This window comes from Anguilla rostrata, chromosome 5, assembly GCF_018555375.3.
Source record: "Anguilla rostrata isolate EN2019 chromosome 5, ASM1855537v3, whole genome shotgun sequence".
Classification (NCBI taxonomy): domain Eukaryota; kingdom Metazoa; phylum Chordata; class Actinopteri; order Anguilliformes; family Anguillidae; genus Anguilla; species Anguilla rostrata.
The window spans coordinates 8,138,711-8,166,234 of NC_057937.1; the positions used below are offsets into that span (position 1 = coordinate 8,138,711).

The window sequence follows — 27,524 nt, forward strand, 5'->3', positions numbered from 1 at the left end:
ACGGCACAATCAATCCAGAAACAGATCGATAGTTCCCAACGAAGACGTCAATTGTATGCCAAATTCTAAAATGGCAATGGCATTTAGTAAATAGTTCTGCGTCGAGTATAAATTTCTCATGCATGACAGTATGACCTACGTTGCATTCTACGAACTCTAGGCCCACAAAGTCGTTGCTTATAACAAGCACGACATGAAGCTAAGATTGTACAAAATCAAGCGTCACCACGAATGAAACATTTTCATGTGTTGCTTTTCTAAGTGTTTCACTGTCCTTTACACCTTACACGGAATTTCAAAAAAAAAAAAAAAAGATTGTGTGCTTGCCAATTTCATAATTTCTGCAATTCAACCATTTAACAACTTTAATTCGGCTAAAGCCTAAACGACTTAAACTGGAGAAGCAAAGTCCATTTTAATTCCAGCCTATTTTGTTTTCCCAAACTCACTGACGGTTTAATTAATCACCCACTGCGTGACATATTGTTAGGAGGACGTTTAATCATTTGTAGTCTATTTACTATTATAGCCAATGGTTCAAGCAAAAAAAAAATGCATCATTTATCTTTGCCTTCAAATAATTTATGAATTAGAAGCCTATGCAGTGATACGTTGTCGTAATGTGTGTAATTTACCAAATCGTCATAATATGCAATATTTATGTAGCCCGAGTGAGGCATCATAAAGCCGAGACAGCCTCCCTCGGAGAGGGTTTCCTTGGACTTGGCTAAGCATCACTGGTCAAATGAACCAGGGGGCGAAGTCCAGTTCTCGCGATGTGTGGGAATACTGTGCCTACACTGTATCGCAGCAACAGAAATGGCCGCTTTGCGTAGACTCTTCCTGGCGCTGAACAAGCCCACCGGGTTTAATTTCACTTCCCTGCCGCGAAATAATCGCTTCGGGGCTCAGACTATTAAGAAAACGAGTGTACAGAGGTCTGTTGCGATAGGAATATGCCTCGCTGCCGGAGGTGCTGTAGCCTATTACTGCTACCAGGAGATGTATAACGACAGACGCAGGACGGGATACCGACTCAACCGCGGAGTCCTGCTTCCATCCCTACCCGCAGTAGCTGCTAAAGAAAAGGTAACAGTTAATGTTACTAGTCTGCTGTGTCTGCAATAACAGCTCTCTGTGTCACCCTTCCGTTTAACCCCTCTCGTCTCGCTGACACGTTTTCTTTTTTTCTGCATCGTTTAAAATGGTCGTGCTCTCTTAGACTACTGTATGTTGGAAAAGAATAGGCTGTAACAGTCACCTCATGAATGAGGCATTTATGTCGATATCTGCAAACATTTTCTTCCGAAGTTAGCTAGATGGAATACGTCCACATGCAGGCCTATCGCCTTTCATAAATAGCCTAGATTAGACATTTCCTGTAGGAAACTGTTCCGTATTGTTGTAGACTATTCGAATAGCAGGAAGACATATCATCTAGCTAGCTCCTGGTAGCCTGTTTCGGAATCAGTATCATCGCGATTATCTCTTTACTTTAGGAAGGGCGCTCTCCGCTTTCTGAAGGTGCTGAAATGTCATGGCCCCTATTTGGGCTGTGTGTGTTTCTTGAAGTTAGAAAAGCGGCCTGCAAAACATTGTTATTGTTTTCACAAGCCTGTCTAATGTGAATTAGCCTACTACCGGGAGAGAATTACCACTAACACACAACCGTCTAACGTTAAATGGTGGCTGAAATGAAGTGGCTGGATCCGTAACCACCCTCCTCAAATTCACTCGACGCTCGGTTTTCTATGATTAGCTTTTTCCGACCGCAATTATGCCGCATGGACAGACCAAATTTAAAGGGGAACTCAATCCAGTCTCAACTTTAACATACAACGAAACTACACGAAGCCTGCTGTGAAAAGACAGGAGATTAAGGAAGTTGCTCGGTATTCTTGTACCTTATTTGGTAGCTAACTTTAAAAAAAAAAAAAACTAACCGACGCGATCCATTTTCAACGGTTTGCTAGCTGGCTAAATAGCAAACATCAAGATAGTTCAGAGATCATGATTCATTGAGCGCGTAGAGGGAAAAGCGGCGCCAAACCCTTCCCTTGTACCAATTTTAGCCTACTTTCAAACTCGCAAACACATCACTTACTTAAATAAATCAATAAATAAGTAAATAAATAAATTCCAAGTGTTATGTTCAAAAGTCACATCATATCCGCGACCGAAGATGGTAGCGTTATGTTAGCTGTAGCTGCTGTTTATGTGTTGCACACATGCAGATGAGATTCAAATTTGTTTGAACAGTCGTTTGGCATAGGCTGCTTTCACATCGGAATTCATACGACGAGTTTTCAGTGGCAAGACATCCCCGTCAAGTTAAATTTTTGCGGAAGAAAGCCAATTCTTCTTTATTGCTTTTTATTTTTTTGTGGTATTGCATGCTTATGCAGGATACTCCCTCAATAATATATTATTATTCTACCTCATGTGCTTGCTATTTATTTGTTCCGGGTCTGGTGTTTGCATGGTTCTTGATCTTGCAAATAGTGTTTCACCTGGGATTCAAACCTATAACAGCATGGTGTCTTTCATCATTCAACTGTGCCCATATCACGTGGGGGAAAACAGTATTGGAATAGTTTGAATACTCATGGGAAAAATTAGTGAATATAATTCAACTTTATCCTCTGGCAGTTCATATTTCCTTTTTTTTTTTTGCTCTTGAATTAGTCCAAATATAGTCATTCCCACACTCCGTTAAGGGGTTGCAGCTTGACCTCGGAATTTGGAAGCATCCCAGCTTTTAAGAGGGAAACATAACTGACATTTTTTGAGCATTCCCATTCTTGAATAAACACAGGGCTTAAAATGGAAAAAGACTTCCGCTTTTTTAGTAAATGACCGTTCATTCATTATCTGTGTAATGACAAACCGGTAACATCTGGAGTTTAAGGACAGTCCTCGATAGGTATTCTGAAAATTAGTATACTCTAGAGAAGAAGAAAAAACACTTTATCACCTATTTTTAATATTCTTTCGATTTGGAATCCCCAGTTGTATTTTATAGGGCTGTCTCATTGCTTTTGGGAAAGAGCAGAGTAGCATGTGTGTCCTCATGCAGCTAATAGCTTTTCACTCTGCAGTTTGTCTTTGGAGGCATGTGGTTATAGTGCTGTCATACTCCACTTCCATGTGCAGCGAGGGCAGGCATACTACAGGGACTCAGGACACGAGGGGAGTCACTTTGGTTCCATAAGGTGGGGGATACCCTACCGACTGCAAGCCTGCCTCCCTGGGCAAGGCGACATCCGATTGTGCATCAACCCGCAAGACTCCTGAGCACTGTCTGCACGCGGTCAGGATTTTTTTCCTGAACGAAGGACTAATGCTTTAGCTGGATTTACCATCCAGGAGCTTGCTTATTTAGCCCATTTGTTTCTTTACCTAAGGTTTATGTATACTTGATTCAGAAGATCACAAAAAGGCACTGTAGTTTATATATGATTCCACAATTAGGGAGACAGAAGAACTGTTAAACGCACAGTTACAACAACAACAATAATAATACTTGTACATGACTTGTGCTTATCCTGATGCGTTAGAGAACAAGTGACATGACAGTTTTCAGGGTATTACGCCAGTAACGAGAATGGTAAGGCAGCTTATTTTTAGCAACATTTGTAACTACATCCTGAAAATTCTGCGCTGTGGCCTCTTTTTTGTATTTTAATTACCGAGCTTTGGACGTGCCGTGTTTAATGTGCAGGAGGCGCTGCTATTTTTAGCCGGACAGAAATAGCGCAGCGGCTAAGGAAATGTTCTTTTTCATAAGTGTTAAAATTGAGGACAAGTCATTATCTGCGTGCACAGCAACAGCGCAAGATGCAGCCGCTACAGCTGGTCGGCGTGAAGATTATTATGTACTCCAGTGACCTCTGGCGTCCTCTGCTGTAGTCTTGGAGGCCAGGGGAGCTGCAAGGGGAGAGGGGACCTCAAAAAATGTTAGAAAAAGATTTTCTGGGGTGGTGGGGCCCAATATGAGATCTTTTCATGGGGCCTAAAACCCCTGGTTGCCCCTCTGCTGGAGACTCAGAGGGCCTGCTGGTTTTGCTTTCGCCAAAATCAGGGGTCTGTTCAAACCACCGACACCAGTTTGGGTGAGTTACCCGTGCCGTCGACTGCTTTAATCAGTCAGTTAAGTGGCGGGTAATAACTAAAAACCCACCAGGCGTCTCAGCTCTGTAGGGCCATGAGTAAAATCCAATGATAGAGCCGTAGGTCCCCATAAAACAAGCACTAGGACTCTGGCACCAGATCAGCATTTAAGACTTAGTGCAGTATGTTCCTATTATTCAAGTCATTTGAGACCAATGGCCGTGGGTAATGTAGTGAGCGTTTTAGACCAGTGCGTGTATTTTCCCATTGGCTGTTTGTTTTCATTATATCCAAGCTGGTGGTCGACTTCATTTTCCTCTGAGAGCTAAGCTTTCCAAGGCTAGCGATCCCCAGGAAAGCTTGTAATAATGTCATTACTGTGCCGGAAGCAGTGAAAATGTGGCAATTCATGTGCAACTGTAAATGGGCAAAAATGAAAAACACTTATTGATGTAGGATGCGCTTTTTTTTTTGTTTAGTTTTTTTTCGCTTGAAAATAACATAAGCCTCACAACTATACTTTAAACAAACTATTGGTGATCAGTGTAGGACAACATCTAATGTGTGTCAACTATTTTGAATCTAATTTTTTGTCTTGGGTGTCTGGCTCGTTTAAACAGACAAAATGAATGGCTTGTATTTAATTAAAAAGCTTCAAAACATTTAAGTTCAGCAAGACAAAAATTAGCACACTAAACTGTGTACGTGAAATAAATGTAACACGTGTTTATTTGCAGTTAATGGTTAAGGACAAATTGTGGGTTGATCTCAGTCTAATATCTAATCCTAACACAGTCAGCATAACGCAGTGGGGTTGGGATGGGAAGTGCGGAATTTCAAACCCTGAAAGCGTTTTTTTTTTTTTTTTTTGGGGGGGGGGGGGGGGGGGTTAACATTCCCACCCACACAGCTTCAGTGCCATCTTTTTTATTTATTAATTTACGTTCTTCTGCAGCACACTGCTGACTCACTCTGCAAAAGAGCGGAGCGTTCGGGAGCCTGATTTGCTGCTCGGGGGAGAAGTGATGGCTCAGTGGAATTATGGGATGGCAGGAGAACATAGAGGATGTATACCCTCACCCAGCGCGCTCGTGTGTGAAGGACCTTGCACACTCACTCACACTGTGGGGCGCGGGAAGCTTATTCTCTGTTAGAGGGCTCTCAGGAAGCTGGACCTAGGCCTAGACGGGACTCAAGTTATGGAACAGAAGTAGTTCGTGGGGGGGGGGGGTGCAGACCTGGCGAATAGCCATCAGCGAGAGGGGTCACCTCTGCCTGCAGACAGTCAGTCCTGCGGCTGTTCTGCACTTTGGTGAGGGGTGTGTCTCCCTTCAGTCACGAAGTGGAAAGTAATCTTCTTTAAATAGATTTGGTTCTTTGAAATAGATGTCTGATTTGTCTTGTACTTAAATTACTTTGTTTAACCTCCACTGCAGTCCTTCCTGCACCATATTCATCCCTACCATTCACCACCACTGCACCACCTCTATCCCTACCATTCACCACCACTGCACCATCTCCATCCCTACCATTCACCCACCATCATCCACCATCTCTTATCCCCTACCATCTCACCTCCACCTGCACCACCTCATCCTACCATTCACCTCCACTGCACCATCTCCATCCCTACCATTCACCACCGCTGCACCACCTCCATCCCTACCATTCACCACCACTGCACCATCTCCATCCCTACCATTCACCCCCACTGCACCATCTCCATCCCTACCATTCACCACCACTGCACCATCTCCATCCCTACCATTCACCACCACCTCACCATCTCTATCCCTACCATTCACCTCCACTGCACCATCTCCATCCCTACCCTTCACCACCACCGCACCATCTCCATCCCTACCATTCACCACCACTGCACCATCTCCATCCCTACCATTCACCACCACCTCACCATCTCCATCCCTACCATTCACCACCACTGCACCATCTCCATCCCTACCATTCACCACCACTGCACCATCTCCATCCCTACCCTTCACCACCGCTGCATTGTTTCACTACAGTTCCTCAAGGACTTGCTCAACTCTTCTGCCCTGCTTGTCTTCACTTGACTTTATGAGCTCAGAAAGCCCTGATAATGTAAAATAAAACACCAAAATATTTGATATTGTTCACCAGCAAGGGCACACCCACCTACCACCCCATCCCCCCCCCCCCCCCCCCCCACCCGGGAACAGATCGGTTCTGCAGACAGACTGCCGGGGAATCACCGTGGTGCAGACTGGCTTCCGTCCAACCTCTGACACATTTTTCTGTCCAGCCAAACTGCGGGGAATTTTGCCCTTGATTAGAAGTAAAAAAAATCTTTGCAAGCGTTGCTGTATATAATTAGATGCATTTCTTATTTACTTATTTATTTTACATTTCATTCACAATATTGTCATTTTGGTCAATAAGTAAGAAGCAGAAAAAACCAGCTCCTGCCCCTAATCCTGACTGAAACTCAGAGCTGAGGCCTGTGTTCATCCAACATTTGTCCTTTGACACGGAAGTAAACGCAAGAAGCATCTCACTTTTCCTTCTGGTTGTTCCGCGCCAGGCCCAGACGATCGACCTGGAGGACGGCGACGTGCGCATGTCGTCCCACGAGCACCGCTTCCGCATGTTCAGCTCGGTGGAGTACGAGGGCCAGCTCTACATGACGCCGCTCAACTTCATCGAGTCCCTCACCATGAGCGAGCCCAAGGGTGCGTACCGCATGCCCTGCCCCCTCCCCGCAAAAAATACCCAGCAGCCCCGGCGCTGGGCGGCTCAGCGGAGCGATGCAGACGATGCCTTCATTTTGAATCGGATCCAATTTAATTGAATTGAATTTCGTTATGTTATTGAAGTTATGAGAAACAAGTCTCAGTGAGTCTCATTTTTCAAGATTTGATTTCTCCACATCCCGTTTAATTGAAAGTGCAATGTATGTAGAGGGAAATAAAATTAAAATGTAAAATTCATGAAGTGGAAACTGAAAATGCAATATAATGTACGTTTCTCGTATGACATGGTTTAGCAGTAACAATGTTCAATAGTTTTTTACTGATATAATCTTTAGCATGTCTTCTGAGCAAAGTCTCTCTGAATAGCACAACTGAGTGCGATAAAGCAACTGGAATGAATCCGGTCTGTTTGGATTAGACACTACAGTTCATTTATGATGCTATTGCGATTTGGTGTCATAGTGATCTTGCTCCTCGGTTGTATCTTCAAATAAACACAACTGCATTGATGCCGGCTTCTCTTAAAATCCACCGCACTCTAATCTGGAGGATCAGGGTGCTGTGCAGCCATGTGAACAGTCTGCAGGTGAAGGCTTAACATGTTTTGATTTGAGAGCTTACGTTGATAGTATTTTGATCTCTTTTTTTTTGAGATTTGGAGGTTTACATTAGCTTACACGTTTCGAGCCTCTCGGGGCTGCCCCGTAGTTAAGTCTCGTCGTCAAGGCGACCCCCCCGGAACACCCTGAAGTTCTGTCCAGCCGGTTGCCGTGGGGATGAGATAGCGCCTCCGGGCCTGCGGCAGGGCCTGGTGGGAGGAGGGCTGCATTCTCTCAGAGCTGCCCCCCGTAAAAGAGCACAAGCCCCTGCCTATGAGGGAAAGGGCTGATGGTGTTTAGACTGTGGGTAAACGTCTGTCTGCCCCTGAACGGAGAGATGGAGACGGTCCTGCTCCATTTTCAGGCACGGCAGAGCGGGGGAAAGACTCAAACATATCTCTCAACCGCAAAGAATGCGAGAGCTTTGGAGCTTTTCGAACGCGCGTAATAAACAATGACCGATACGTTACTCTGCGACTCTTCAGGCATCCGTGACACCTTCCCCGGAGACGCTGAGAAAGGCGAAGCAGACGCTGAATCATCAGCAGAGGATTCTGTTCACCCGCAGAGAAAAGTTACCAATGAAAAAGTACCTTTAGCGGTACAAGCGCTTGTCACTGGGGTGGTTCCCTCCGTAAAACTGCACCCCTAGCCAGCAATCATTTGCAATTTTTTTTGCTTGTAAAAGGGTCTTGTTAGTACCCGGATACTTTCAGGGTGCATTTGGGAAATTTACTCTCTATACCTCCCTTCTCCTTTTATTTCTATTGTATATGACTGTCCTGGCTCTTGAGTGCCAGTCAGTTCTTCTGCTTGCAGTAGTCTGGCTGAAGCATGTCTGGTGATAATTCTTTTTGTTCTTCAGTATCTCTTAACTGGTTTTTTTTATCAATAAGCATGTGTTCTTACCGAAGGAATTCCTTTTTTCCGCAGATAAGAAGTCATGGAGGTCCCTCACCAAACAGGTTTGATCTGAATTATGCTTTTGTTTCTCTTGACACACAACAGCGTCCGCCATCTCGAAGAAAGTGACATACGTTGTAGGATAGACCCTTGAGATTTTCAAGTGAACAGTAATATGTTCATATGTTCAGTATGTGTTGTTTTCTGTGTCCTTGCATTCAGGTGTACATGTTATTGATTTATTTATATTCAGGAGCTTGAGAAGATTCTCACAGACACGCCTCCCGTTTGGAAAGGAACCTCAAAACTGTTCCGGAATCTGCGGGAAAGAGGTATTCCGTCACGCATCACCTGTTCACGCACACACACACACGCATGCAAACAGGGATCTATGCACACACATGCACATGCACACACAAATCTGCACAAACACACACACGCAAACAGGGATCTATGCACACACACACACTCTCACATGCAAACATGAATATGCACACATGCACACACACAAACATGGATCTGTGCACACACACACACACACATGCAAACATGAATCTGCACACACACACACACACACACACACACACATGGATCTATGCACACACACACACACACATGCAAGCATTTGGACAGCTGTACAAGACTGTTCCACCACTGAAGTGAAATATAGGACAATGCCTTATGGAATTGGGTAATTACCAGTAGCTGTTTACAGAACATGCTGCCAAATTGCAGGAAAGCGATAAAAAGGGTGGTACACGACTTCAGTTGATTCCAACCTCCAGGACAACCTATGCTTTTCCAGCATATAGCAGTGCTCTGCAGGTGCATGGGAGAATGCTGCACACACTCTGTACCCACACTGCATTAAACAAATGGTATGGAAATGATCTTGTAAAAGCAGCTGTGTAAGCTTGCTGCCGGTGCAGTTCTGGTTGTTTAGGTTTTTGCGCGGTTTGCTTGTTTGTTTCTCTCCTCGCGCTACAAAATGGACTCCACTCCTGCTGGCACAGTAAAACAGCTCATTAAGACCCGTCGAGCGCTCTACCAAACAGACACGGGGAGACGGGGCCCAGGTGCGGTCCCTCCACACACCGCGCTTCCTCCTTAATTCCGAGAGACGGAGAGTTAGCGAGCCATCGGAGACAATTATAATATTTCATTTTTCACATGCAAAATATCAGCAGGGACAGAAATATATATTTTCACGCGTGTTTAAAATCGAACGTTTTTTTTTCCCCTGTTCCCCGCGTCCTCCTCCGTCGGCGACAGCGCGCGCGGGTTTCGCGCCCGTTTCCTGCAGAAGGCGCACGTGGCCAGCTGCTGCTTCCTGTGAGCCCGCGGGCCGCCAGCCGAGCTGCACAGCGGTGGACCCCAAATGTCTCTGTGCTTAGAAGAGTCGTTTAAAAAGAACTAGGTCCGAAAAGCTATTCTACAGAGGAAAATAAAAAACAAGCTTCTCCAAGAGCTAAATAAACCTAAATAATCTAAAGAGATAAAGAAAGTAAGGTTTCTGAGCTGCAGTATATAAACTTGCGTCTTTTAGGAAGGAAAATAAAACCAGGTTTTTCATGTGGCCATCATTTATTCATAATGATACTGACTCCTGAGTGCCACTTGGGGCTGTTGTAACATTGTGATAAACCTGATTGTGGACATACGGTATGAAGAGCAGTACCAGTCAGAAACCTACGAGTGCAGTTGGGCCACAGTTCCTGTCAGAGATACTCTGAGTGAGCAGTTTCTCGATTATGGCTATCGTGGTTGTGAGAGGTTACCTTATTTAGGCTACTCTGAAAGTTCAGGGGCATTTGACAGATGATTCAGTGGCTGAAGATTTTAACTTGCTAATGTTGAAAACTAAAAACGATGGTGGGGTGATAACCAACACGCAACTCTGACGAAAAGCCGCGGAAGACAGTGGTGGGCGCAACCGCATAAATCCGGAACTGTGTTGTCCTTACTTCGAAGTGCTGGGCAAACAGGTGCTTAGGTTAGCCACAAATCCGCATCTGGGGGCAAGAACAGCGAATTTATTCAGAGCCCGGGGTGGCCCTGCAGCCCTGCTAAGCGAGTTACTGTACTGTTTCCCCTTCCCCTGCCCTGACACGCAAGGCCGTGACCCATAACTGTGTGTGTTCAGGGCCCTGTCATCTTCAAACAAGGGTGACGCGGAATGCTTTCAGCACCAAACCCCCCCCCTCCCCATCCCGCCCACGGCCTCCCGTCCCTCTTAGTTCATCCGTCACACCACAAAGGGCGTCCTGGGGATGGGGAGAGAGTGGGAGCGTCTCCAGCTCCGGTGGGTGACAGATGATCGGGTCGTGTTTTACACCTCCCTGTCCAAACATCGGAAGCTCCGGCGCTGACCCGGGGCGGGGGACGGGGGGGGGGTCTGCGTTTGGGTTCGAGAGACGGCCACGCGACGCCGTAGGTGAAACCCGCGCCCTAACCTCGCGCCGCAGAGGGTGGGGAATGCCGGCCGCGAGCGAGGAGGCACCTTTTTAGATTGTATCGTCGTTAAAAAAAAAAAAAAAAAAAAAGAGGGAGATTTCCAAAAACGCTCTGAAAACGCGCCAGGTCGCCCGGGAAGGTTTACTAATTCCGTTTATCTCCAAAGGAGCCGGCTTTGAACGTCGGTAAACATTTCAAAGCCTGGATTCAGACACGCCACCCGTACAACTCCTGCAGTAAAAACAAAAACGCTCGAGACTAAACTGAAAGGGCTTCTTCGCTCCGTGGCCCGCGGTTGGCGCACTTGAAAAACTCACAGAGCCCTTTGATTTCTCCTTTTCAGGCATCATCGCTTACACTGAGTATCTCTTTCTGCTCTGCATCCTGACAAGTGAGTATATGTGTGCACAGTGCATTTTAGGCACTGAGTGCCCTGTGGCCAGAGCTTGTTTAGAACAAAAAATGTGAAACGTGAAGACGCTGGTGATCAATTGGCTCGAGAGGGATTCTCCCCGACAAGGCCTGTTCACACTGTCCTGGCCTGCTCAACATCAGGGAAAAGCCAAAACCATTATTCCTGTAAAACCAACACGAGCGTTTTTCCTTACCTTTCTGTGCATTGCTCTACGAGTATTAATGGAGTTGAGGATTCATTAAATAAATACAGTTATAACCTTATTACTTTATGCCCATGTGAAACGGTGGAGGGGCTGAAGGCCTGTTTGTCCCAGTGAAGGGGTGCATGGGAAAAAAGTGAGAAGCAGGAGAAACTTTATTTTCTGACAATGTATACCTTAGAATGGCTTTCTGTCTGGCTCGGGATGTACTATCCAACCTTTTCCAGTAACATTATTTTCGCTTCTAAAATTTGTACTGCAATAAAGAGCATGCAAGAGGTATGTTTATTTTCAAATATATTTAACTAATTGAAATAAAATGTTACTATAGGGACCAGGCTCAATGCAAGCCCAGCACAAAAAACAAACTAATAAACTAAGTTATGCTGCACATTCAGGTTACTATGCTGGGTGTTAACAACTTTCAGCCTTTATTTTAGAATTACTGTGATTGCAATTTTTTTTCAGCCTACAAGGTTACATCATCCGCTGACCAAACTTAATTAATGGCTTTTATTTTTACAGATTAAAAAAAAAAAAACGTTTTTTACTGATGGTGGTTATTATGTATTTTTATTTAGGATAAAATGTGTTATTGTTATTATTATTATTATTATTATTATTATTATTGGACGGTTTTGACTCTCGCATGACGCCGTTCCTCTCCCCCCTCAGAGCCCCACGCCGGATTTAAAATCGCCTTCAACATGTTTGACGCAGATGGAAACCAGATGGTGGACAAGAGAGAGTTCCTGGTGGTGGGTGCAGTCCTTACGCTTCCCCCCTCAGTAACAGGACACTGGGTCTCCCCAAGCCTTCCGACAGCTATTTGTCCTTAAATGTGTTTGTGAGGAAAGAAGAACGCTGTTGTCATGTACACAGTAAAGTGTCAAGTGTTAATTCGATTCTAACAGAGTGCATCTAAGTCCAGTTTGGACTATTTGTACTGTTAAGAGTTCATTTGATGCCGAATATTGTACTGTGTAATTAATTTTTACGGGTTGTGAACAAAAAAGTACACCTGGATATATTAGGCACATGAAAGTACATGGAAAGCAGAGGCTGTCACACAGTTGTTGCTCATGCATTAATTAATCAGATGACATCCCAGCATGCACAGGGTCTTGTTTATAATTATTCTTCTCAGGTTCCGTACTGAAAAGATCCTTAGCCCAACTCCAATGTTTTTTTTCCAAACTGAGGCCAATAGCATTGAAAGCAATGGGCAGTGTGTGGTGTGAAAACCATGTAATGGTCCTTTAGTGCTGTGGACTTTTGGATAGGGACCTGGTTTCTTGTGTGTCGTTCAGCTTCAGGAGATCTTCCGCAAGAAAAACGAGAAGAGGGAGAGAAAAGGAGATGCTGAGAAATCTGCACAGCTGGTAAGGCGGGGGTGGGGGGGGGCAATCTAAAACACGCATTAACAAACCCCAGACAGGGAAAGCCTGTTTTGTTGTTTTGCCTGAAAAGACCATATATATTAAAAAAATAATACTCGATTTCAGATGTTATATATTGACACGTATTTGTTTTTTGCTAGTTAGAATCTGCCGAATGAAAATATTTTTTTTATAGAAAAGCACCAAGAATACGATAATCCAACTGTATGTTCATCGTTTTAGACAAATAGCCACAAATTTTGAAGTATTTTTAGTGACTTATTATTTCGTGAATTATTGTTTGCAGTACAGTTGAAAAAAGGTAATTTCGGCTATAATTGAATCCGAAGTTCTTCTTTTTGTCAGGGCTTCATTATCACGTGCTAGTCACGGCTGTGTTTTTGTGTTTGACTGAAGGACAGTCTACATGACCAAATGTGTTACATTAATAATTCACAACCTCATAGATCAGTGGTCACCTGCCAAGAAGACCAAACAAGTACAAGTAAATAAATGGTGTAATAAGTATGGTTTACTGGTCCCACTGACCAAAGATGATTTCTACATGAAAGAAATGTATGTGGTTCTACAGAAATCAATATGAGCACTGATAATTTTTTTGAATCACAATTACAGTAGTTGTAATATGCTGTAGTATTGTTGATAATGTCATCAATTAAAATAGATGAATCTGACAAAATATCCAGCCTATATGATTGTAAAAGTAGCAAAACAAATCAGTTCTAGTTTTTTTGTTGCTGTCCTACCACTAATAAGCAAAAGCACAGCCCAGTGTCTCTACAAAGTCCTCAGTACTAGTGACTGGAGAATGAGGCTTCAGGAACCCCAATATTTGGTGGAGCCATCATGTGCTATGAGCCACTCATTGATTTGAACCAATCACAGTGCTTTGCCGCTGAGGGCAATGTCTTTTGATTGGTCTGCGTGACCGGTTCATAGTGAATGAGTGCATGTGGTAGCTCCGCCCACAGCGTGGTTCACAAAGCCTCACTTCTCCACCGCTGCTGTCTACCAGTCTTCTGTTTTGTCTCGTGTAAAACATGTAGCATGTTTGTGGAAAAACGTTGAGTAAATGTGAAGGATCTTGATTTAAGCGTGTTGAGTCTAAAATGTCGTCTGTGAGCCTGTGGTTTCCCTGGTGCGGTCTCTCCCGTGTGAAAAGTCGTTTAGCTGGTGGAAAAACGTTTAGGCCCAGCGCATCCATAGAGTTAACACCCCATGCTAACACTACTGTGCCTGAGCAAATCTGAACCGACGCCTACTACTACTGCATGTGTCTCTAACATGTTGTGTTGTTCTTCTTCCTCCTTCTCCTTCTCCTTCCTCTTCCTCCTTACGGCATGCCCCGCCCTTAACTCTGCATCCTCCCTCTCTCTCACTGTGTGCAAGAGTTTGCAGCTGTATGGATATCACGTTGCCCCCGGCAACAGCGTATGTATCACCTCTCCGATCATCCATCATCCAGAATGCTTCACAGTCCAGTCCCATCAACTGCCCGCTTTCTCACTGTCTTCGTTTTATCCATTTATTTATTTGATATCAATTTTTGATTAATGTTGATTGACATTTTTCACCATAGGCCCTGACTGCAGGTGGTGGTGATGGTTGTGTGGTAGTTTGGTCAGGCTTAAGTACATACTGTAGTTTCCTGTCCCAAGCCATAAGCGAAACGGGAGAGCCGGGACTGAGCAGCGGGCTCTCAGAACTCAGCTTCGGTTCTTCTCAAGGCCCACGTGGTCAAAGGTCATAGGTCATAGGTCATGCAGAGCTCGGATCGTTTGTAGAGTCGCCCCCATCCCTCCCACCTGCCCTCTTCTGGGTGTGTTTTATCGTGTGTAAACAGACACAACTTCCATGTGAAGCATTTAAGATTAGTTTATGTTAAATGTGTAAATCTTAAATATAAAAACGATGTTTTTTTTTCTTCATATTTGTAGATTTATGTACGTCCTTACTACATTTGCTTTGGCAATCGTGCAGATTAATTTATCGTATTCAATCACTTAAGGAAATTCTTTGGCTGGTGGGTGGAGGAAATGGCTTTACGGTTAACATAATTCAGTTCAGCAAAGCAGGTCAGTTGATTGTGTTTTCTCTTTATGCCTTCCTATTATTTTAAACTGTGCCAACTATAATAATTTTAACATAACAGTATAGAGCCTTTATTTTCACAGCCAGAGACCTGCTGAATTAACCACTAAAATCACTGGGTTAGATGCTTCGGGGTAAAATTTACAGAAAGATGTAGCAGAATTATACAGTTAGTGGAAACACAATGGAGCCAATGCTAACGTGTGATTTTCTTGTACGACCAGCGGGGTAATTAGAGTTTAATCAGTAGAACGAGTCAAAACAGTGAGCAAAAACCTAGATTTGACTAAGGCACATTGCTCAGAATGAGACACATCCGTACCGCATGCAGAATTTGTTGGGACACACTTTCACACCTCAGGAGGTGGTTAACGTTGACATTGGAACTCCCCATCCACCGTATGCGCATCACTTCCTGTACGGTGGGAAAGGGGCGTGGTCCTGACGGGGTTCGTTCGGCCGCAGTCCGAAAGGTTCCGCCGTGTCTCGGGGGGGGGAGATGGCGGCAGCGCTGTGCCCCCAGGGGGGGGCGAGTTCTCAGCCCAGCAGATAACGGCCCTGAATCTGGGCTGTGTCATCAGCCCGCGGAGCCTGAGGAACGTTCGGCTCCTTCCCGTGCGCGTAGAGAGGGCCGGGTTTCCTCCTTTAACGCTGCACGGGCGCCCCCTAGCGTCTCACGGGGGGGCCTGCAGTTTACCGGTTGTCATGGAGAGGGAGGCGTGCCTCTCCCCTGATGGCCACCTGCAGCTGAGACAAATCCTTTTCCCTCTCGCACGATGACAGCCTTTTCCCTTAGTGCTGTTACGGGCTGGAGAGCTCCGCAGTTTGCACGGTGGAACAAGGCGATTTAAAATGTCCCCCGTTCTGGCTCTCTGGAGCCCCTGACTGTCGGCCTTCAGCAGGCGTTCTCTGTAGCCATGGTCATCCTCACGCTGTGTCCCATGACAAGCTGTTCCCACGCTCAGCGATGTTCGCGCCAAACCCTGTCGCCAACATTTCACATTCGAGTCCTCGTTCTTTGTGTTGTCGGGACATTATTAGACATTTTTGTTGTACTCTGACAAGAGATCCAGGAATGCTGTAGTGTGTAATCAGTTGTCTGATCTTTATGTGTTTTTTTTGTTTTTTTTTGCTGCTCAGGTCTTGTGTTTTTTTTTTTTTTTTTAAATTTTAAAAAAAAAAAAAAAACACCTGACCAAAATCAAGAGCATTGGTCTTCACAAGTCTTCCAAATAAGGTAAAAGGAAGTGATGCATAGTCCTTTGAAGTAAACATAACTTTTACTGTTGCTTATGAACGCTACTGTACCTAGCTTGAAAAGACTACATGTAGTTGGCTTTTTAGAGCGTGTTCTGTTTTAAGGCATAGTGCTTCACACAGTGTCATTGGTGTAGTAGTAGAACTGGACTTAAGATGTGTTAGTTGAGACACAGACTTCTCTGTGCACATTGTTGTTTTTTTGCCTTTCTGCTAACAGTTGTGCTTCTGGAAACTTCTGCAGGTTCTTAAAAAAGAGCCTCAGGAATTTGTGCCCAGGAGCTACTGGGACATTCTGAGACGGGGCACGAGTCAAGCTCTCTTTTCTGACCTGGCAGAGGTACCCCTGTCCTTAGTCCCGCCTCGCTCTGTAGACAAGCCTCTGTGATGTCATCATCCCATTAGCCAATCCCTGAAGCCCCCATTTGTATTTGTTTTTCTCACCCGCCTAACCCAGACCACAGGGCAGCTCCGGAAGTTTCTGAAGGGCTTTCTTTTCCATTTTTTCCAATGTTTTCATTTATTAATTTTTTTATCGTTTTTTTTTTTTTCCAATCCCCAGTTTGGTTTTTTTTAATCATTTCATAAACAAATTAATCTGCTGACAGTGGTTGACAGTAATGTATTTGTGTTGTCTTTGTTTTTGTTTGTGACTGTGCTCACGGTGATTTGTTTTTGTATTGTTTTTTTCAGTACAGTATCTGTGTTTTTTGACTGTTTTGTTTCTGCCTGCTTGGCTGTGCAGTTTGTCTGTTGATCTAAGACCCCACTAACAGCCGCTATGCAGATATAAGTAGCATGCAGGAAGAGCTGAACAGCTTACACAGATTAATAAGGGTTATTAAATAATAATCAAAAATTATTAGAATATTATTATGAATCTAATATTTTTATGCTGAACTGATGCCTGTATACAGGGCATCATACTGGATATGTACACACAGGACTTAATGCAGCTGTATTTACTGAATCAATTCAACAAAAATAATAGTTAAAAGTTGGTATGCCCATTCATTTTCTTTCAAAGAAAAATTGAGATTCAGGTAGACAGGGAGCGAAGGTTCTAATTGTTATAAGTTAATTTGCCTCTGACATGCATGCTTAGCATTAAAGTCATGTCAATCTGTAGTTGTTTTCTTACGACAGGCATTAAACCACTGTGTTACTTATCTCAGAAATGGTGAGATTGATATCAGTATTGTTTGTTTGTTTGTTTGGTAAGTTAGGTCTGAAGCGCTGACTTGCATGTTGTGGGCGTGGCTGTGATTATGTCATTAGCTCACAGTGTCAGCTTCAAGAAACTTAAAATTAGTGGTTACACTTTTATGGAATGGAAACAAAAATATCAATTCCATGCGCACGCAGGTGTCATGCATAGTTTTTGAATGTCATATGAAGTTATTCATAAGTAGATAAAAAAAGGAACTGAGCAAAGAATCAGCTATTTGTCTTTCGGGTAGAAATATTAAGGTTTTAAGCAAGGACTGTACAAGATGTCTCACACAGTCAGGTAGATGTTGGTAGGGAAGGTTACAGGTAAATTAAGCGGAATAGTAAAAATAACATTCTCCCTTTTTGTCACAAAAGAAGCAGTTTGCCTTTTGCCATCTTTCCCTCACAAAGATGTCCCCCTCAGCAACTCCGAAAGCGAATGGGCCTGTGTGAATTGGACCTATCGGTGCAGTAAATTGGCACATTTCTGTTTGGGTCACTCAGTACCTTGGTTGCACTTTTCAGCTGAGGAAAGACAGAGGGGTAATTATGCACTAAATGTGGTCAGATGTGGCAACATTGTTATTTTATTCACTTTTAAGGAAAATACAAATTAAACGTAAATGAACAGAGCTGCAATAGGCACTTAGCCCAATTCTGTGGCCCGAGTCTGTGGAAATTGGTACACAGAATTAAAAGAACGATAAAGCGGTTGGGCCAAATTGAAATGGAATGAGCCGGAAAGTGCTACCAAGGGCTCTGCTTTTTAGAATCCCTACCCAGAATGCCATGCAACAAAAAGAACCCACAAAAAACAACTTTTTTTAAAAGTAATACAGCAAATGATCTGCATCCCCCCCATCTATGAACATGTGACATTGTGTTGGAATCAAGTTTTGATTTGAACAGCCACGTGGAACAATGTCTTCTCTCTCTCTCATTTTGAAACACCTTCCCGTCCCGATAGGACTTTAGATTAGAGGTATACGAGCCGCATGGGGGAGGGGGAGCTTGAATGCACACGGCCTTTTGGGGAGGAGCGCGGTGGGCGGAGTCTCAGCATGAGTGATCTCTCGGCAGGGCGGGGCATGGGTTACCGCGGCGACCAGCCAGCCGCCTGTGCAGCAGCAGCCACCGCCGTTTGCCTTCTTTTCTACCTCCCAGCGAACCCCCCCCTCCCCCCCCCACCCGACCGCTTCCCCCACCCCACTGCAAACCCCCACCCCACCCAATCAGCCTATTATTGCCACCCCCGTGAAACACCTTTTTCTGACTGGCTCTTTACTGCTCTCTTCAGGATTTAGCTGTTGCAGTTCCTAATTTGTTTAGTTTTTCTTTTTTTGTCAACAGTTATATATCATTAAAATGTGTTCAGAGATCTGCTTACCCCCCCCCCCCCCCCTCCGGCTCACCCCCTCTCTCGCCCCTACTCCTGTCCCCCCTTTTCAGATAACAAATACAACGTCCCGACTGTAGCTATAACACATAATTGAGCTACTGGCCAGTCAGGAACAATCAGACATGACCTGTTTCAATTCTCTGCCTGTGACTTCCGTAAATGCCCTCATGAAAATGTTCCTCGTCCCCTGAAATGTGTCTTAAAGATGATTTTATGCTTTGTGATTGGCCAGTGGGTCACGGCTCTGACTTAATGTAACTTAAGATGGACGTCCGGTTTCCATAAACTTGCGTCTTATGAAAATGTAATATATGGCACACATGATAAAATATGTGAGCAATGTATTTTTAAAATACAACTAAACGTATTACGTATATTACATAATGTATCAATTATTGCCCATTTTAAAAGCTGTTTTGTGCATGTATTGTTGGAGACACTTTTACAAATGAAAATGACAAATTAAATTACAAAAATAAAGTGCATATTCATATGACTATATGGTAGAATACATACTGTATTCTATCATATATGCTTAAAAATATGAATTTGGAAGGGGCAAAAAGTGATATATTCACAATATATGCAGTATATTTTTACATATATTGAAATTATATACCTTATTAATGGTAACTATATCCTATATCCATGCTATATCCATGGTCACGTTTCGCTTTCGGCCGAACGTATGGTCACATTTTCAAATAACAGACAAAGTACGTGACGGGGCAAAGGTTTCCGTGGTAGCGAGAAAAAGGTGGAACCGGCTCAACAGCGCGATGCGTATTTCTGCGTTGGTCCCACGACGGTTGTGCAGAAGTGCATGGGGCGTGTTCGTGTCCTCGCTTTGTCTGTCTCCCGTCATGTTTGTGTGTGATTCTGGCTGAGTTTTGAGGGCGTCACGGAAACCCAAAAAAAAAATTATTTGGCGCAGGTACACCGATTGTTTCGCGGCTCGGAGGCTAGCCCGGTCTGTTGGCCGCGCTCCCTGTGACAGTCGGGGTCCTGCCGTGACACAAAGGTGTGAGTCTGTACTAAATTTATTTATTAATTTTTTTTTAAAATTTTCGCTGAGTTGACGCACTCGAAAAAGAGCTCTGTCCTTGTCGTGTTCTCGCGCACGTTGTCTGCGCTGCTCTGTGTTGTGGGAATGGCTGACGTCGTGCCCTCGCCTCTCTGTGTCACTGTGATGATGATGATGTCATGCCTGCAGCGACCAATGAGCAACCATTCGGGGAGGGGCACAGAACTTGTCGTTTATCCTAAGTAATCATCCTGGATTGTTTCTCATGATTAATGAAACATTCCAGTTTATCTCAAGGCCCACCCTTCAACATCATATTATTATAGCGTCTTAATCTAATCCAATTCATCTCATTTGTGAGTGCACTTTACATAAAGTCATTTTAATTAAAGCTAAATTATTAGTATTACACTGCATTACAGGCAATTAGCAGTCACTCTTATCCAGTGCGACTTAAACAGCTTTTCACATTGCATTTACATTTTATATTAGACATAAGTGGATGTGTGACACCTTTGTTAAGCTAATTAAAAGAGGGGTCCTAGCAACTGACCCTGCTGACTCATACAGAGCTGCAGGTTTTGCTAATTAGGAAAGTTATCTGAATGGCAGGTGAGTTCTCTGCCTCCCCCCCCCCCCACTGCCCCCTGTATGTAGCGCACTGCCCGCAGCCAATGAATACGCTCTATGTGTCTGTGGCCGTGGCTTGCCTGCAGATTCCCTATGCAAATTGCAGCACAGCAGCCTTTGTGACTGAATGGTGTTCTCTCCCCTTCAACCCCCACCCCCCCCCACCCCCATACAGCGAGCGGATGAAAACATGATGATTGACACCACGCTGCTGGTGCATTTCTTTGGGAAGAAGGGGAAGGCTGAGCTGACGTTCCAGGATTTTTACAGGTGAGTCAGGTGGATATCATTGGATGGTATTCACAGGTAGAGTGACATAATTTGATGATATTTACAGTTAAAGTGGTGCCATTTAATGATGTTTATCTTGGGGCCACTAAATAAAGTGAATTAACCCCGAACTGTGGCAGAGCAGTCTCTTGTGTCATTGGTGAGAGTTCTCTTGAGGACGGCTTTGGGACAAAACAAAACCCAGGGAATAATTTTGGTTGACCATTCAAAGCATCTCTGAATCTGGATAAAAATAAGGCTACTGGAATACAGGTGTATGAATACACAAAATTCTTAACATTTGTGTATTATCATATCACAAGTTACAAACTTTTCAGAGAGCTCCAAAAATGTCAGGGTATGTCAGGGGTTCTCTTGTGCTGATCAAATTTCAGGAGACGGGCTGGGTGTGTTTTTTGCCCTTCTTAAAAACCACTGTCCTGCTCCTCTTCCCTAGATTCATGGACAACCTGCAGACTGAGGTCCTGGAGATCGAGTTCCTCACCTACTCCAAGGGCATGACCACCATCAGCGAGGAGGACTTCGCCCGCATCCTGCTGCGCTACACCAACGTGGAGAACATCAGCAGCTACCTGGAGAACGTCCGGCAAAGCATTCCAGATGAGAAGGTGTTTCCTCAGTCTTCACCTCCCCTCCCCCGCCCCTGTCCTATCTGGGCCCCGCCTCCTAGAACTAGTGGCTCCGCCCCCTGAGCCCTACCTGATGTCCCCCTGGCTCCATCCCAGCACCCCCCTCCCCCCCCCCCCCCCTTTGCCCCCATGCCCTCCTCCTATGGTCCCCGTGCCATCACAGCGTAATACAACAAATCTGTTTTTTCTGACAATATTATGTGCTTCTGACATGATATGAGGGTTTCTGTACTGCGTGTAAATGCTGTAGGTGGTGTGCGGCATTCACGCTTTGCTCATGTGGTGTTCATACGCTGCTCTTTCTCTTTTTCACGCTGTGGAAGACGCAAGAGGTTCGTCTTCACTGAAATACCCATTTTATCCCAGTGCTTAGCTGAACTGAAGAGTGACACACGCAAATTCAGTTGCTCCTCACAAGCATACGTGTTGGGTCCATCCAACACAGTATTTCCCTTCATTGTCTTTTGTTGTAGAAGAACGGTTACTTTGAAATAGTCTATAGAATAAGAAAAAAGGGACTTTTGCAGCCTTGTGATAGTCAGTAGCTGACAGATCTCACATCAGCATTAAACCTCTCATTTATTCACATGTAATTATCACCTGTGTTAGTCCAGTCTGGAGCACAGCTGTTACGAGGGATTGTTTCATTAGAATTCATTTCAGTACTTGTTTTGTTATTGAATAAAATTATTATTATTATTATAATAATAATAATAATAATAATAATAATTATCCCCCTGCAGGGAATCACGTTCGAGGAGTTCAGGTCCTTTTTCCAGTTCCTGAACAACCTGGAGGATTTCGCCATCGCCATGCAGATGTACAACTTCGCCAGCCGCTCCATCGGGCAGGGTCTGTGCTCCGTTCCCCTCTGGCACTCGCCTTTCCTGTTTGTCTGTCTGCAGCCTGAATTGTGTGACAGTGTCCTCAGCTCCGGGGTCATGTGACAATGTCCTTAGCCCTGGGGTCATGTGACTCTGTCCTCAGCTCTGGGGTCATGTGACAATGTCCTCAGCTCCGGGGTCATGTGACAATGTCCTCAGCCCTGGGGTCATGTGACAATGTCCTCAGCTCTGGGGTGATGTGACAATGTCCTCAGATCTGGGGTGATGTGACACTCCTCAGTTATGGGGTCATGTGACTCTATCCTCAGCTCTGGGGTCATGTGACAATGTCCTCAGATCTGGGGTGATGTGACAATGTCCTCAGATCTGGGGTGATGTGACACTCCTCAGTTATGGGCCATATGACTCTGTCCCCAGCTCTGGGGTCATGTGACAATGTCCTCAGATCTGGGGTGATGTGACACTCCTCAGTTATGGGGTCATGTGACTCTATCCTCAGCTCTGGGGTCATGTGACTCTGTCCTCAGCTGTGGGGTCATGTGACTCTGTCCTCAGCTGTGGGGTCATGTGACACTGTCCTCAGCTGTGGGGTCATGTGACTCTGTCCTCAGCCCTGTAGTTAAGCTCGTGTGCGTGCTGAATCGTGGTGTGCTCTCTCATCCAGACGAATTTGCGCGTGCCGTTTACGTGGCGACGGGACTGAAGCTCACCCGCCACCTGGTCAACACCGTTTTCAAGATCTTCGACGTGGACCACGACGACCAGCTGAGCCACAAGGAGTTCATCGGCATCATGAAGGACCGTCTGCACCGCGGCACTAGGGTACAAGGGGTCAAGGGTCAGAGGGTCAGGACGGGGCCGAGAGTTGGGGTGGAGGGAAAGAGGCAGAGATCTCAAGATGTAGTCATTAGGGGTGATAAGAGAACAGTGGGGCCATTTAATTTCGCTTTTATGTAGTGCCTTGTAGAGCACTTTTGATCACTGGATGAATGTAGCCTCACTAAAGGAGGGAGCTTTTCATAGACTGGAATAGTCCCTATCTCATAGCTCAAGAGTACCTGCTGCAGACAAGCTGTACATGAAAGCCTGTGTCTCGGATGCAGTGACTCCTCTCCCAAACTACTGGAGGACAACGATGAGACGTCCTTCAGCTGTGATTGGGCATTCTAAATTGTGAGAAAAGTTAAATCTTGGGGAAGAAAGTTGCGTTTTAAGTTTTATTATATGGAAGTTGTGAATGAGATGGATGATATTTAAACAGCTAAAGAGAGGCTGACTGAGTGAACAACTTGACTGCCACCTAGTGGCAGATATGATATTAAGGCTGCTAACATGACTTAGTGTATTTTATGCTTTGAGGAAACATTTGTTGAGCTCATGAAGATTATTAATGACTAAGAGGATTTGTGTTTCAGTGACAGAGCAGTAACACCGATATGCCTGCTCTTTCTGCATGCATCTTGCCCAAACGCATAACTTTGGTTGACGTTTTTGAAAAAGAATTCCAAGTCTTTCTCTTTCAGTGCTAACAGAATTCACTAACCACGTGCTATCTTTTATTCCCTCTCTCTCGCTCTCTCTGTCTCTCTTTCTCTCTCTGAAATGATTCTCCCTGCATGGCCTTCGTGACCTCACCACGACCTCACTCTCCTTCTCTCTCACGCCACTGCCGCTGCTGTGCGTCTGAACCCCAGAGCTACAAAACTGTAGAGCGCTTCACTTCCTTCCGATCCTGTCTGAAAAAGGAGCTGGCGGGCAGATAAGTACACTCGCTTCCTGTTTCAGTTGCCCCCCCCCTTCCCCCTCTCCTTTTCCCTGTTCCCCCCAGTGTCATGGTTACTCACAGCACCAGCCCCCCCAACCCTTTCTCCCCTCTCCCCTTTTCCCCCAAGGTTACTCACAGCATTCCCCAACCCCCACCCCATAACCACCCCCCCCCCCCCCGGCTTTCTCACTTCTATGAGATATGCAGTGAGGCTGTGCTCCAGCTCTGTGTAGGTAAAGTGCTGACACTGTGGAGTGCTGTGTGTGTTTTTAAAATCTGAGCACCGTGCACAGTCTCGTCTGTTCAGTGTGTTTCAGTCCAGGCCCAGTCTATGTGTTTAACACTCATGCCTCCAATCCTGAAAGCCGAAGGCGGAGCCATAGATGTTTTTAAAATGAGTGACAGTGTCACAGTTCAGGTTCTATGTTTTAAAATGGAGATGGGAGGGAGGTGCACCGATAGCTCCAGCAATGCCAGTGCGTTATTGAGACCCAAAACCCCCTGCCCTCCGATATCCACCAGGTGAACCGGCGACGCCCGTCTTCCTTCCCCACCTGTGTGAGGAGGGAGGCTGGGAAGCAGGCGAGGCAGCTGTGGAGGAGATTCCAGGACAAACCGTAGAGGAGGAGGAGGAGACGACCGTCACCGGGATGCCTGGCAGAGCTGTCAATCACTGAGACCGGACACACGCCCACACCCCGCCCATTTCCCCCGTAAAATGCTACACTCTCAAACGGCAACATCATTCTGCTGTGACCCGCAATCTCAACCTGTAACTTCCCTTTAATTTCTGCATTAGATTATCCATGCAAGGATGATTTGTAGTAATAACAATAATAATAATATTTTGTGACAAATTTTGTAAACCAAGTGAAACAGGACACAGGGGCTAGGCTTATAAATGTCAGAATTTGGCCAATGACACTATACCACCACCTGGTGGTCAATCTGCACTGCATTTTAACTGAGGCAAGAGGTGCTTGAACATCTAAAAAGAATCCTGACAAAAACAACAGGTTTCAAGCATCACAGGTGTAATTATAGTACACTTGTGAATTGTGACTATTCATGAGTATGTCAGTGAGTAGTGATAGTAATAATAATGAACTTATTTATATTTACGAGTGGTACATAATTAATGTTGCACTTGTAAATATTCTTGAGTGTACGAGTAATAATTCATTCACGAATGCAGCTTTTATGAGTACGTAAAAAGTACATCAAGAACTTGGTTGCGAATAGTCACGCGCAGGCAAAGTCTTTAGCTTCAGTACGACTGCAGCTTACAGCACAGACGGTCTCCGTAGCGACGGCGCTCAGACGAGGAACGTAATGAAACGCAGGTCTTGCCGGGCTCCTGAGTGGCTGTTCGCGAACACAGCGGAAACTCCCCGGAGTTGGAGGACACCGGGAGTCTGTCATTAATACGCTCTGTCTGCTCTGTCTTACCCGGGTTCAGGAGTTTAACTCTTACCTTTGGGGAGCTTCCGAGAACACACACAGCCCGCAACCACACATTCCACACTCGTCACCCCACAAATAAAGACACGCTGATCGCCTTCTGGTCACACCACAGACTTGGCACTTTAGACGTGTATATGATCCCATGTATATGATCCTAAAGCTTTTTTATAGTCAGTTTCACACACACACACACACAGGTACATACACATACACACACACACTTGTTTATATATTACATGTATGCAGTATCTCCTTCATACTCCAAATATTTGGCAAAATATGCATAATATATGATTTTGTACTCCATTATTCACAGAAATGAGTGCACCCAACAGAAGAAGAAGAAAAACAAGCCATAGCACTTGGCTATGGAAAACCGATCTTTTTTTTATAGAAATATAATCTAAAAATATTCCTGATGAAGTTTCCTCATGCTGCAAGCTCTTGGCTCACTTGTGATTTCCTGTTGATGTAATAACTCCTGATTAGATGTAATATTTCCTGATCAGATGGCTTCCACACAGCACTGGTGAGAGAGGCTGCTAGTGTTGGTGGAGCTGTGCATAGGAGATCTATGGGGGTGTTGCATTGTTTAATTCCTCTGCTTGTAGTGGGTTGATTTTTGTATTTCATTTCAAACTAAATAATTTCCTATATCATTATTTACATGAGAAGTGCAGGGCGAAGATTGTTCCTGACCAAAGTACCGTAGTACTTGCTGTTTAGAGGTAGCATGGCATGATTTTTGATTAGTAGCAGTTTAGTGACTTTTTTTCTCATCTCGAAAAACCATGTGCTGTGCCCCTTAAAATTAAAAGGAGCCAGACGTTGCACTAGCAGAAATAGTGACACGAAATTGGATGCTATTAATAGTTTTTTATATTTATTCTTCAAAGAACATTCTTTTTACTTTTTTTTTTTACATTGTCCTCTTGAACTTGCATTGTCTAGTACTGTTTAGTTTCTGTTACTTCTGTTGCAGAAGCACTCTTAATACACAAGGTTTGAAGATCTGACCACCATAGAAGAAGCAATAATATTATCAAAGTAATAACCAGAGTACAGATTTTCACAGTGGTCCTGGGTGCAATTACATTTAATCTACATGCATGCATAATTTCCTAAACCACACTACGCTGCAATTGTCTTCCTGCAGCCATTCAGAAACACCAAGATGTGCTCTTTGGTAACTACAGTACATATAAGCAAATATTTTAATTTTCAGATGAACAAATTGGCAAAGGCTTGAAAATAAATTTGAAGCTCCTGGTTGGTTATAAAATACAATATCATAGGGGTATGTAAAGGACATAGTTATGAGGAAGAGGTCGTCGCTTTTATGAGAATTAATTTTGGTGTCCCTAAATCCGCCCGAAATTGTGCTTCTGCTAACTATGTTCCACTTAGTTCATTTGTCTGTTACTGGCAGTTCCTGTACAGTACATAGAGTAAAAAGAGACCTGTTGTCATTACGTGCCTTGCAGCCGCTCTAGCTGTACTCAGCGTTGATGGTGGATGGCTCATTCTGCTGCTCAGCACGTGTTAATCCAGATTATCCGTTTGTGCTACAGCCAGCGAAATTGCTTATTCTACGTAGTCTCCCCACACTGGCCGACGCTGACGGCTCGGCCCTGCCTGATCGCTTGCCTGTGTGAACGCCACGTTGTTTGCTACCTCTCTAAGTGGTCTACCTTGCAAACTGATTTTTTTGTTTGTTTGTTTGTTTGCACTCATACCTCTGTATGAAATATGCATTTTGAAGGAGCAATGTGATATGCAAAATTTGCCCAGGTCCGAGGCAAAAACACGGAATGTAACCGCGCCATTTTTGCACAGAGTTCCTTTCGTTCGTTCTGTCCTTGTTGGCATCTCCTCTTATTGTTAGTTTACCCTGTGTTGTTCTGTCTTTTATTCAAACTTTATATCCAGTTGTACAGCTGATGGACCGAGAATGAGTTTTGATGAGGCCAAGAAACCTTTCCTTGCAGGTCCACTGATTAACTGTTTCTGAGTTTGTCAGAATTGCAGTGCTGTCTAAAGAGTGTGCTAGAAAAGATCCTGTGAAACTCTAAGCACAAAAACTGTCCATGAAAACCTGTCAG

The 27,524-nt window shown here is 44.6% G+C and overlaps 1 protein-coding gene across 10 annotated transcripts; it reads left to right on the top strand.

Moving 5' to 3' along the window:
• Nucleotides 1-756: 756 nt before the first annotated feature.
• micu3a (mitochondrial calcium uptake family, member 3a) lies at nucleotides 757-25,809 on the top strand. Of its 10 annotated transcripts, XM_064334886.1 has the most exons (16): nucleotides 757-1,089; nucleotides 6,674-6,821; nucleotides 8,375-8,406; nucleotides 8,598-8,676; nucleotides 11,142-11,189; nucleotides 12,091-12,173; nucleotides 12,726-12,797; nucleotides 14,205-14,246; nucleotides 16,408-16,503; nucleotides 20,604-20,698; nucleotides 21,156-21,327; nucleotides 21,672-21,680; nucleotides 22,092-22,200; nucleotides 22,858-23,015; nucleotides 23,888-23,952; nucleotides 24,478-25,809. In XM_064334886.1, exons 1-16 carry the CDS (start codon nucleotides 820-822, stop codon nucleotides 24,482-24,484), a joined length of 1,485 nt encoding a protein of 494 aa, XP_064190956.1. In that variant the 5' UTR covers nucleotides 757-819; the 3' UTR covers nucleotides 24,485-25,809. The 10 variants fall into 10 exon arrangements, with proteins under 10 accessions (XP_064190956.1, XP_064190954.1, XP_064190959.1 ...); XM_064334884.1 differs by lacking the exon at nucleotides 23,888-23,952 and having other exon boundaries at nucleotides 758-1,089; nucleotides 24,481-25,809; XM_064334887.1 differs by lacking the exon at nucleotides 21,672-21,680 and having other exon boundaries at nucleotides 760-1,089.
• The last annotated feature ends 1,715 nt before the right edge of the window (nucleotides 25,810-27,524 follow it).